Here is a 12,854-nt window from a genome sequence, read left to right as displayed (position 1 = left end):
GGGAAAGGGTGCTACTGTTAAACGCTCAGCTGATGTATCTTCGCCGACAGATTTCTTAGTCTCAAGCTGTGAAGACTTATTAGACGCACCTGGAGGGTCAATACAGACTTGATTGGAACTCCCGATGACGGAAAGTCCTTCTCACTTCCTTCTGCACTTCGGTAGGCGGCTCCCAATCAACTGGCTTTGGAGGACAATCTTTCCACGAATCGGTATAGGTGTTTCGCAAGTATTTATCCACGTATTCATTGAATGCAAGTATCAATAAGCTGAGAATCCAACAGATGAAACTTTAGTTGAGTCAATCATCCGTGATAGTGCAGTACACTTACCGATTGGCTGGGTCTCTCATCCACACGCTAATTCTACTGTTTTTGATGACCGTTTTAGTGCGTTCGTTGTTCGGATGTTTGGTTTCAATACGATCCTTTGGCAGCGGCAAGGCTTGCTTCTCGTTGAGTTTTGCTTCTGTCTCTTCAACGGTCAAATCTGCCGAAGACCGTTTCTCTACCAACGTGACGCCTTTTTCTGGAAAACGGTGGCTATAGATGAATCGCATACTACGGAAGAGTTTCCGTAAAAGGCTTTTTTGGTACCAGGATTCTTGAGAAGATGCCAACGCAAGACCAGGAGTCTTTTCTCCCGCATGCTGAATGCTCATGCAGACTACTGCACCAACACTTGCTCCTACGACAAGGCTACCAGAAGAGATATTGCTTGCGTGGTTGTGAATCACCACCGGCACTGGCGCAGTATTGCCGTTGTGTGAAACAACTCGGTCCCTCGGCGAAAGGGCGCTCTCATCTGGGAGAGGAGAGACTCTCCACAAATCAGTGGAGGGTTGAGGAGCCATGAGCGATCCTCGATCGCTATTGAAGTCTTCCGTGAGCGCTCTTCGGCCCCTGGATGTTTGCCGCGATGGACACAGGAAACCCCGAACAATTGTTTCATCCGATGTCGCAGTTGCAATACGACCATTGTACGTCATGATTGCTCCTTCCTCCTGAGACGATGGATCTTCCTCGTAGCCAGATAGCTCTCTGGCCAAGCTGTATGCCATGTCAATCTCATCCATACTCCATAACTTGCTCTCCGCGAAGAAAGGAAGGTCTTTGAGGAACTGGTAAAGGGCTGTTAATAACTTCCCTAGGACCACACCGAAAGAGTTTGGAGGAACTTGCCAGAACGTCACAACCCAACTTCTTTGTAGCGTGAAATAGAGACGAAGGTATTGGGATAGCAACCGAGGACATGGAGTCATCTGCGAGGTTTCATGTCGAGCAATTGATGGTGACATATCCGCGTTCTGCGTCGTCGCAACATTTGGCCAAGCATCGACTCCATATCCCCCTACTTGTCGAAACAGCCTCGACTGTCTCAGATCGAATGTGACCAGACTCTCTTCCAGCCAAACGATACAGATGATGAGGAATGATCTTATCTCCAGGCCAAGACCGGTTCTCGTTTGTGATGTTTAGAAAGAAGATCGAATGGACATGTTTGAGCAGCCGAGCGTATGTAATGTCGGGAGCGGACGGCAGCTTCAGTACATTACATGAAGCCGCCAGAGATATCGCCTGGATCTGAATTAGCAGACTGCTATGTGATGAGGGAATAGACAGATCTTGCTTTTGAGAACACCAAGCCCCCATAAGATGTCGTGATAACAACAAACCGCTCTTGGGGAGACTCTTGCTATTTGTAGCGTTAACAACATTCCACCAAGAACATATGTCGCAGTCTTTTGCGGTCGTGTTTGAACATACTACTATGCGACCGAGAGCATTCAGCAGGTTCACCGCCTCGGTATTGGGGTCATCCTCATTGGCCAAATCTGTCACTTTGCAGACGTATCTGAATATTCCGCTTAGCTCCTGAATGACGTCGTTCCGATTGTCGCTCTCGAGATCTGTCTCGTGTATCAGGAGGAGGCTGCCATCCATCGTCAGTAACTCAAGACCATAGTAACTACAGGAAAAGTTTCACCTTAGATCGGTGGCGTGAGTGCGTCCATGAATCGCGAACGCAATGTTCTCCATATTGTGTATTCTCAATCCAGAGTGTATTACATGCGACAGGTGCCGAAGCGCCGTACGAAGGGTTTGGCAGAGCAGCTCCTGGCGTTATGCTTGAGAAGGAAATCAGGCTGGATGCTGTTGGCAAGTTTTGCTTGAAAAGGAGAAAATATGGCCCGCCATTGCGTGCCCGTATCATTGGCCACTTTCCTAGGCGCGCGTGGTTTGTTGGACATATTGGCGAATTACATAAAAACCAGGGAGCTGTGCGTTATGACGTTAAATTTGCACTTTCACCCACCCTATCAGACGTTGCCCAGAAGATCAGGGCCAGTGTCATCCTAGCCCAGGCGCACATTTCTCTTTTGCTACTACCATTTTGTTGATGGATTTCAGCAGTTTGGGAAGAACATCAAATCAGGCTGGAACAGTGGCAGATACCATCGCATCTTCAACAACTTCCCAATGTGAAAAGTGAAAAGGGCAAATAAGACTCCATGGCATTGGACCTGAATCCAGTTATTGCAGAATTGGGTTCAGTCCTCAACTGGAACCAACATGAAAGTTACTGAGCTACATACGGGGTATACTCAATGCAAATGAAGTTCATGCCGTTGGAATGACGAAATCGAGAGATCCCAGGACATGTGAGCTCAATTCAGAAGGCCGATGGAAATGTTGAAAATCAAATCGCTTTCTTCGTCTCCTTGAACTATTTTGACTTGCAGACCAATGACAAGGATGACGCCTATATTAATATTGCACGGAATGGCGATGCGAATCTCCTGTCCCCATACGAACTTGACTAGTGCCATTTTCAGCAGTTGCGTGTAATTTTGCTGCAGAGGTTCGCGGAGGAGATGGTTCACACAACGGAAGTGGTGTGGAAGAAAGCAAATATTGGGCTTTAATGCTGCTGGATGTGTCAAGGTAAGTCCGAACCGTTCCTCTTGGGTGCAATACAACATAGCTAGTCTCCTAATGCAGTGCCGAGTCACGTTCCTGGTGATTTCCAGCTGGATGATGAACGTGACTCTGTGAACATGGAAGTGCTACGCACGGCACTTGTTATATACGACCAAGTGACCAAGTGACGCCGTAACCGTTGTGGATGGGGAGTGACGCCCGAAAGGATCACCTCCGGCTACGGGACCGTGAACGTTCTCAACATTCAAGTCCAGAAGCGGGCTACACAAGCCAATCTGTTACCTAAGTCTTACCATGTTCGTCAGCACTGCTTATGCCAACGTCAGATGTCAGCATGGTCCAACATATGACAGAGGCTGATCCAGTGCTACAATCACCGCGTCTGCCTTGTAGAAAAGGCTCAAAAGGTATGTTTGTTACTCTGTATAGCATCATGGAGACAACCATAGGTAACTTGGTATCAAGCCAATAACGATGTGTATTATCGCATGCAAGTCGTTTGTGACAATGAGGAAGAGAGGTTTCGCTAGACAGCGTAATTATGTGTTACCATCCTTCGCAAAGTGACTACTGATTCGCTGGCCATCGGATTCAAAGATGTCGAAACTCCTATAAGAGAGGCTCGACGACTGTCTGATTTTGAAAATTCTCAACACCATCGCTTTATCATACGCTTTGAAAACACTTGGCCCCTTATCAATTGTTCATTCTATCTGTCTTTCTGACATTCTCATTCTACACCGCTCATCATGCAGATTGCCAAAGTTGCTTTCTTTCTCTTCGCTGCTATCGGCGTGGCGGCGAACCCCGTTGATGTCGATGGCAGCGGCATAGACGCCGGAGTCTCTGGCGGGGAGGACATGAACACGTTGATAACGTACACTGGGGTAAGCAAACTTCTTCATACTACACGTTCCTCAATCGCAGCATGGCTTGAGACTGATTCACATCTTTACCTTCTGTAGAAATGCACCAGAGGCAGAAACTACAAGGAGGACACGTGCAAGTTCAAGGGCCAAAAGGGCAAGACTACCATTGTCCGGTGCCCTCGATTTGCCAACCAGAGGGTGAGTTTCGATACACAGTACACAGGTCCGCGAATTGAATTGCCCTGACATACTGGCCTTCTCCTCTAGTGCCCTCGGAATGGCAGTAAGTGCACATGGGACAGTTACAAGCGGACTACCAAGTGCAACTACAAATAGCTCCTCTAGGTTGGAAGCAGCTGCACCGATTACCAGGTCTCATTCTGAGGCATTGCTCAAACGCCGGATGATTATTCAATCCTCGGATAAAATCTTTGGGGCGACTATGGGACTCGGGTTGTTGTCTGGGAAGCAGTGGCAGTGAATTCGGTACTGTTTTGGGGACTGTGAAGCATAGGATGGAGGGAGAAGAACGGTCTGTCACACTCTTTGAGTTTCTGCGTTTCGGTCATTCTCAACAAGTAGTCGTTACCGCATTTGAACACCTCTTAGGTCTGCTCAATCATTTTTATGAATCATGCTCGAAGTTCTACCAGACAAAGAGTTCAGTTTACGTCCATTTGTGCAGGTGCTATTAATGGGCCGAAGAAAAACATTGGCCAGTCGAAGAACTTCAACGCCACAACGGCGTAGATTGTGGAAGACAGAAGAGTAGTCCAAAATACCATGAATTTTCACTGGATTACTTGCAAGAATCTGTTCCAGTATTTACGTTCATCTGCACAAACCAAGCCGGAGATGTTTAATTCAGCGTGTTTTATCATCGCCTTTCACATGCTCCAGGCACCGCAATTTGAGGGTCTCGTGGGAAACCTTGCGAGTTGGAGACATCAAGGGGGAGGTTTCTCAAAACCGCTATGGATCATGATTTTTAACAAAGCCGCTAATACCCCAAAACGTTCGTGCCCTCCAGGTAAGCAACCAAGGTTACTGCGTGTCCTCACGACGTTTTCTCAACACCAACTCCGATCGTTATTAAGAAATCTCTGCGACACCGAGATTCGCTGAGCGAATGGTTCAAAAGGTATCGTGGAACCTTTGACTAACTTGGCAGCCATCTTTGGAATCATCGAACCAGAAAGCTGGAGGTCAGTCATAATCGTACAGGATATATTCCATGGACACCCACGACCGAGTCTATCGCGTCAGTTTCTCATCCTCTTCCCCGTCTAATACTTCTCTGTCTGCTACTTCACCGTCTAGTCTTTCTGCGTCTCATATCTTTCTGTCCAATACGGCTCACGGATTTCGATCACAATGGGCCGCCCACTCTTCTCAGAGGCTGTGGCTGTCAGACGTACGGTTCCTTGGACGAACGCCGACGAATATTTGTCATGGCCGATGGAAAGATTGATCCATGAAGTTAGAGAATACATGAAAGCCCTGGAGGTGAATGCGGATTCGATTGCTTCTTCCGCCGGCCCCTTTCATGGGAGAGACTTCTGGATTCAAAACATACAACGTCAGGAGTTGCGGCAGCGATCCCTCGTATTCCTGGCCCACTTTCATGCTTTGCTTGCCGCGAAATATCAATACCATCAAATCAGCAGCTCCGGGGATTGGATGGTCGACCTCGACACACCCCAGCTTTATCAAACTAGGTTTCTGGCGCACGTGGAGCTTGAGCGCATCGCCAGACGCTGTGCATTTTCAGCCACTGGTCCCACGGCCACTTTACATAGCGATGGCTTTTCGATATACTCGATACGGCTTCATGATCCACACCTCAGGGAAGAGCATTTGCGCGATGGTGTTCGGTTCGACCATCAGGAAATGCGTCTGGAAATGGCTGAACTGTACTGTGGCCCCTCTGCTCTGGAGAATAACGACGTCTGGGATCCTGTACTCGGTGGTATGAACCCGGATTTGAGCTACCGCGATTCCATTCTTCTGTTCCCTTACAGGTCCAGAGATACCATGTTAAGAATATTCGGCTGCTTTTCCAACAATGTATGCAAGGCCGACAACGGACTCTTCCTCCCTCCTTCCGTCTCGAGGGCCATTGAAGAGGGCGTTCTGGCGATCGTCCCTGATCTCGGCATGGAACCTCCGTCAAAGATCAGCCAAACGGAATTGTTTGAAAGCCGCTTCGATGAGTGGATGAACAAGGTCCAGGACTATCAGTTGATCGTCATTAATGAAGCGCACCCGCTAGTCTACGACACGTGTAAGATCACGACAAAATATGGGGTTGTTGAACGCGAACTTGGTTCGCTTCACGGCCACAAGCTGAAGTTCAAGACGTCCATGAGACCGCGAGTCTCTTTCGTCGGGTGGTCATTCCTGTCTGCAGCCTTGGTTGCGTCATGGCGATGCCTAAGAAACTATGAGCATACAACTCACGCTGCGCACACCAAGAGCCAGGTGGAAAAGGCCATTCGTTACTGGGGAAAGAGCGCAGTGAATCTGTTAGAGCCAAAGGTTTTTGTTGGATTCCTCCTTGCTATGGGGGTGACCGAGAGAGAGTCCTATATCCAGAACCGTGACGACCTCGGTGTCGCTATCGTCGCAATCGAGCGTGCCTATCCAATGCAGAATCCTCATTAGCCAACATCCTGGAGACGATCAAGACTACGAATTGGTATGAGATATCAACATGATGGTTGTGGAAGGACTTGGTGCTTGTGCGAAAGCTATGGCAGGATCCCTAGCTTAGCGTAGCAGATGCGAAAGCTATGGCAGAACCCCTAGCTTACCTAGCGTAGCGAATAAGACATTCTTTCAATGTGTCTCATGAAAAGAAACACCCATTTCATGTTACTGAGTGTGAAAGGGACATGCAGAGACTTGCAATCAATAGCATACCTAAGATGCTGCATATCATATTTCCTGTCTCTCCATTCCTGGAGTACAGATGTATGCTAAAATTCCTGTCCCAACATAGTTGTGAACTTTCTGAACTTTACAACTAATCTTTCTTTGCTAAGGCCGTAGTCGTCCAGGTACACACTCCCCACAAACATCATGGCTCGACCAGACGCTATTCACCTTGCTTCACAAAGCCTTGACTCACCCCGATTCGACACCGGCTATTCATAGTATTCACAAACTCACCTGATATATCAAAAACCTGCCCCCAGAAAAACTCTTCAGGCGCTGACTACACCACACTAACTTGGAGAATTCCATTCTTCCCGCAACCTCGAAAATTGCCCTCACCTTCGACAACACTTGCTAGCGCGCTTCCCTTGGCAAGTCTGTACAATGGCAGACCCAAAGCCTGTCGCCGAGATGACGTCCTCCTTCAACGAGATGAAAATCGATCGCGAGAATTCAACCTCTGCACCCTCCCCAGCTCTTCCTGCCGCCGCCCATGCGACCCAGAGCACCGAACACATCTCGGAACGCGCGGTGCGCAAAGCGAGGGGACGTCGTGGCCTTGCGAAGATGATTCAGAACCGCGAGAAAGGACTGAGTATGTTCACCTCAAGCAAAGCTAGCGGACCTTCAATTCTGCTCATTTTTTGGTATGCTGACCGATAACAGGCGCCGCCGCTATCCGTACTCCTCGCCCCGAAATGAACTCACACGAAAAGCGGGAGAACGCGCTCTCCCGTCTAAGCCAGACGATCAAAAACACTTTCAGCGCCGGCTTCTACTTCGGAAACGCCAGACCCCTCGAAGCAGGTGTTTCTGACAACCTCTGCCGCAGTCTCGGCCTGGATGGCCTGCAGAGCGACCAAGGCAGTCTTGCAAAATTTGCTCGCACTCTGATGAGCGAGGCCAATAACCTCAAGTACAGCTACAGCAGACATAGCCAAAACCTCGATGGACGGCGCAAGGACTTCTTCGTCAAGCTCTCGAAGAGCTTGGTCACCAGGGTCGTCGGCGGAGGAACCTTGCAGAAGAACATTAGGAAGAACCCGATTCATGCCTCGACTTGCGACGTGATGCTGGAGGCGCTGGTTCAGGCAAGACTCGCCTATCTTCGCATGGATATCAAAGACGATGGGGGAACGTCTGGAAGCGCGGAGGGTACCTACACGAGGAAGGCGACGAGCCTCGTCAAGGCTGTGGACGAGTGAATTTCGACGGTTCAATCTGGCGCGACGAAGCCTCAGCCGGAAGTGCTTGATTTGGCCGAAGTTATTGGCCAGGCCGTCATTTGACGGAGGAAAGGTACCTTGTGGTCGCGAGGAAACGAGGGGCGGTAAGGATTGCCCGAGTTGGGTACCTCACTGGGCTTTGAGTAGTCATAGGCATCCCAAAATTGCTGGACAAGTGTAGAACCTGGACAATGGGTGGATCGGATAACGCGAAAAGTTGTTGAAATTACCCATATAGCTAGATCTCGACAGATTCTGAGCCTTTCCTAGACATCAGGACAAAATGGTCATTCGCATCAGAATCCCGCTCTTCCAGCACCGCCGAGTCACATCAAGGTTTCTACTCAAACCTCTGGACTATCTGGAGGTTGCATGAATATGCTAATGCTCGACTTTTGGCGTCTGTCTAATAGGGTTGATTGGCCTTTGGCTCGAGTAGATTCCAGCGATGGCACTCGGCTTCTGTCTCGCATTTCCAGCCGCGAAACATAGACCATGGTCCTGACCAAGGCGATCATCATGCGGCGAACAAAGAACGCGAGGAAGGTCGCAGCAGCTCTCAGGAAGAACAGGCTTTCCCCTAGCTATGTCTCAGGGTGAAGATTCAGCTGAAAGGCCTGTCAAAGAGCGTCTGTGAATTCAAAGAGCTCAAGAACCTGATAATTGCCTCCCATGTCTATCGGAGATGCGTCGATCAATTCTATCTAGGGAGGCAGGTAGGCCCCTTGGGTGAGTTCGTCCGTCCACGTACCTGCCTGCTTTCCAGACTTGAAGTCGGTTCGCCTGGCACCTGACCTTCTTGCCAAATAATCCACTGCGCAGCACTTTCCATTCTCAAACGGCACACATCATCGCCATTTTCGTCCGGCGTCGCTCTCTCCCTTTCCGTCGTCTCCGTCCTCCTTCGCCGTCCTTTTTCTTCGCTGCCTTCATCCAGCGTCGCTTTCTTCCTTTTCCGTCGCCATGGCAGACGAATCCAAGGGCAAGGGCCCTGCGCTCAGTATCCATTGGGCCGACAGACTTCACATCCTCACCGACGGGACGCAGAAGGAACTCGACGACCAGCGCAAGCTTCTTGCGTACAAGTGTTTCGTAGCAAATGTACGTAGACTGTCCAATACTTCATTGAAAGTGGTCAAGTTCTACATGTACACATCGACACATCTATGAGTTCAAATTCAGCCTGTTTTCGATCATTCGGGGCTTTGAAGCTTGTGTTTCTCGCCTCGGGGCGATACGCAACCCATAGCCCACGACTGCGGAAGTAACGTATGCAGGACTGCGGCACAAAAGAAGATACACCACGCAACCAACAGGCAGCAAGTCTTAAATACCACGTCGATCCACTTTGGGCCGCGTGCATTATTGCCGATCCCTCTCGTACAAAAGATCACGCTCTTCAACGGCGTCCAGCTTTACTGCTTGTTGTTGCCAATTTCTTGTTTCGTTTCCACCACCGACTTTCTCAACCGGGAGGGAAGAGGCGTCGTTCGTGTTCATTCTTAAATAATTATCGCATACTTCACGCAGCCATGACCGGCCTCCAGGATGAGCCAAGCCACCTCTGCAGTCGTTGCAGCACCATTCCCTTGGACGCTGTCGTCAACGTTCCAAGGAAGGCTATGAATTTGGAGCTCGGTCTTTTCCAAGACATTGTTTCCAAAAACGGATATTGCTCATTCTGCAGACTGGTTATCCAAGCATTCTATGTTCACCTAGATCCACACTGGCGACCAGGAGAGCATCCCAATCAGATGTGCTATCTCCATGTTGACGAGCAACAAGTTGGATCATCGTCGTCGCTGATCAAGGTGTACTGCGATATGACATCCGATTCAATCCCAGAAGGACTGGTTGGAAGCTACAAACTACTAGGGTTCATCGGCGCTCCTTTGGAAGACTGTCTTAGCGACGGCAACAAAACTGTGCCAAGTGCCACCGCAGGGCAATTGAATTACGCGCTGATCAGCTCCTGGATCGAAGACTGCCAATCTCACGAGGTGTGTAGCATGGGACGAAGCTCGAATTCCGCACTTGCTACGGATCTTTGGCTGGTCGACGTTCAAGACATGTGCCTAGTACAGCGGTTTTGGGATTGTAGCTATGTTGCTCTTAGCTATGTCTGGGGGGGCCTCACAGCATTTCGGAGCCAGAAGGCCAATTTTCCCAGCCTGCAAATCACTGGCTTTCTGAAAGGCGTCATGGGGAAAATACCACGAGTTATCCAGGACGCCATTGGATTCACCGCCAGCATCAAGCAAAGATATCTTTGGGTAGACTCCTTGTGCATTGTGCAAGATGATGACGCTTTCAAAGAAAAGTACATTCCACAAATGCACCTGATATATCAATCAGCCCTGGCAACCATCATAGCTGCATCAGGAAAGGATGCGAACAATGGTCTGCCGGGCGTCTCTTACCCCCGTAAGGAACCCAACACCCCAATCAAGTTTGGCGCTCGATCGCTGGAAGCCAAGTCTCCCGCACTCTTGCCGCTCCTGTGGAAATCGAAGTGGAAGTCGAGAGCTTGGACTTTCCAGGAATGTGTGTTTTCCAGAAATCGCATATACCTCACGGACTACCAAGCATACTGGGTTTGCTCCCATCATGAGGCTTCAGAAAGCAGCACTCAGTATCATCACCACGGAATGGCACTTTGGGACAATGTCTCAACTAGTCTGTTTTCCCGCTCCGTCCTCATGTCCCGACCAAAGTTTTATGAGAGTCTTGTCAACGAATATTCAGACAGAAGACTCTCTTATCATTCCGATTCGCTGAGTGCTTTTGCCGGATTGCTTTCAAAGATGGGCGAGATGTTTGGCTGGTCATTTGTCAGTGCTATCCCAGAGAGCAACTTCGAGTCCTTCCTCTTCTGGGGGCCGCGTTTCGGCAGTACGCTTCGGCCAAGACATAAAGCGAAACAAGATTCGGATGCACAGCTCTGCCGCTCGCCTACCTGGTGCTGGACGGCATGGGAGGGGCATGTGTACTGGGATCCCTCGAGAAAAGAAAAATACATGGGGAAAGCAGTGACAACAAAGTCTGAGGTTGAAGGTTACTGGATCAGCAATACAACCGGATTTAGGAAGATTGGCGAGGCAGGAAACCCCATCCATGGTGGCCAAATTCTTGCTTCATCACCGCCCGAGAAGCAGCCAAGTATGCCGGACTCTCATCACCTGGAGATTGATATCCCACCAAACACTCTCATGTTCAAGGCAAAGATCATCAACGCTACAGCCTTTGAGATAAAGTCCCCAGACTTCGACCCAGCTTGCAGTCCTTACTTTCGGGGGAATTTGACCTGCGCAGGTTGGTTGTATGACAGCAATGGCCGACACTGCGGAACCCTTCGTGGAATCAATTTCTCTGGACATCATGACCAGGAGAAATGGGAGATGATTTTGCTGTCGCGCAACGATCAAGACGAGGTCTTACAAGCTGATATCGACGCCACGCCAAGCACCAACTTGCCTCTGGAGTATCCCTCTGCCAAAGAGTACTACGAAGAAATATTCGATACTACTGCGTATAAGTACCGAAGATGGTGGGCCCTAAACATCATGTTGGTCGAAAGGAAGGGTTCGTGGGTGGAACGGGTCGCTGTTGGGCAGGTTCATGCTGACGCGTGGGAATCCGCTCTTGGGCGGTCATCTACGCAAACGATTTTCCTAGCTTGAAGTGCTCTGTCTCTCATCAAGAGTGGTGTGTAGTCTACTTATGTACATCATGAGGTTGAACAGAGTGGTGCATAGACTGCTAATATACACCGTTCGATGAGACAAATGAAATCTTGAAATGTTCCTGCAGAAGAAAAGCCACCCCGCGTTACCAATGTTATGATTAACACAGGCTGTGGGCGTTCATGGCCTTCTCATCGATTATCGATCATCACCAATTTTCCTGTTCAATTCAGTCGTCAGATAACCCCAAAGAAACTAGGCTGGCAGTTTGCGTCTCTGAGATCTTTCACGCTTGCGCCGTGCCGAGTCCGCAGCTTTCACCAACTCGTTCCATCGTGCGACAACTCGCTCGCTATTCGGACTTATCTCGACGACTTGCAGTGTTTTCTGTGCTCCGCGAATCTTGGAGAGCGGTCCAATAATCCAATCTGCTGCTCCATCGTCGCCCAAGAGAAACGGGTAGTCATTGGGATTGAGTACGACGGTGACCTCCTGAAGGGCAGGCAACAGCGCAGCAACAGCCAGACACGCCGGCTCCCAGGGGATGCGGGGAACGGTTGCAAAGAACCGCCGGGGAAACATTGTTACGCGGAGAATATTCCTTCTTGTTTGTTTAGAGAACCTGCCGAAGAACTCATTGACAGTTTGTTCGTTTGTATCTAATCCCAGGTCGAAGGTGCAGCTTCTGTAGAGCAGCGGCATGGCCTCGGAGTATGTTTGCTTGTTCACTCTCAAGATGACAGTGTCAGGTTTGAAACGAGACTCTGTTGTGTAAACCAAAATCCCCCAGGGTCTTCTCGAGAGGTTCACGGTTCCGCCGTAGTATAGCAGATAGCAGTATATTTGTTCCCGCAATTCGAGTGGTAGATCGAACAGGGGAAAGGGGTCGCTAGAACGCCGGACCGGATCCGAGAATCCGGTAGACTGGCAATCGGCATCGCCCATGATTACTGTGCAACGTATCTTATTTGACCGAATGTCTTTTGTTTCCAGGTTCATTCATCTGGACGATTGATAAATCTCTCGCCGGAACTGTTGGAAAGGGTGCCTAGAGAAGAAAAGTGGTCCCGATTTTATTCCCCAATCGGAGTACTGCAGATACCCGCTACAGCGATGTCCAGCACCCAGCCCCCTTAATTGCATTGTACGCGAGTATCCAGCAATTATGCGCATTGAGTGGCTTAAGGCTGTGGCGGC

At 49.5% G+C, this 12,854-nt stretch overlaps 3 protein-coding genes across 3 annotated transcripts; all 3 read left to right on the top strand.

Annotated features, from left to right (window-relative positions):
* Positions 1–3,691: 3,691 nt before the first annotated feature.
* Positions 3,692–4,561, top strand: COL26b_011876 (uncharacterized protein; the record flags this gene model as incomplete). The annotated part of the gene is made up of 3 exons (XM_053184529.1): positions 3,692–3,829; positions 3,908–4,034; positions 4,497–4,561. 3 exons carry the CDS (start codon positions 3,692–3,694, stop codon positions 4,559–4,561), a joined length of 330 nt encoding a protein of 109 aa, XP_053031537.1.
* Positions 4,562–5,701: 1,140 nt separating this feature from the next.
* COL26b_011875 (uncharacterized protein) lies at positions 5,702–6,475 on the top strand (the record flags this gene model as incomplete). The annotated part of the gene is made up of 1 exon (XM_053184528.1): positions 5,702–6,475. The coding sequence occupies one exon, from the start codon at positions 5,702–5,704 to the stop codon at positions 6,473–6,475; it is 774 nt and encodes a 257-aa protein (XP_053031536.1).
* Positions 6,476–7,132: 657 nt separating this feature from the next.
* COL26b_011874 (uncharacterized protein) lies at positions 7,133–7,953 on the top strand (the record flags this gene model as incomplete). The annotated part of the gene is made up of 2 exons (XM_053184527.1): positions 7,133–7,343; positions 7,415–7,953. The coding sequence occupies 2 exons, from the start codon at positions 7,133–7,135 to the stop codon at positions 7,951–7,953; spliced, it is 750 nt and encodes a 249-aa protein (XP_053031535.1).
* Between the last annotated feature and the right edge of the window lie 4,901 nt (positions 7,954–12,854).

The sequence above is a fragment of the Colletotrichum chrysophilum genome, assembly GCF_026319265.1.
Source record: "Colletotrichum chrysophilum strain AFK26 chromosome Unknown scaffold_154, whole genome shotgun sequence".
NCBI lineage: Eukaryota > Fungi > Ascomycota > Sordariomycetes > Glomerellales > Glomerellaceae > Colletotrichum > Colletotrichum chrysophilum.
The sequence above is the reverse complement of the archived record's forward strand: the minus strand, read 5'-3'. Positions and strand labels throughout refer to the sequence as shown.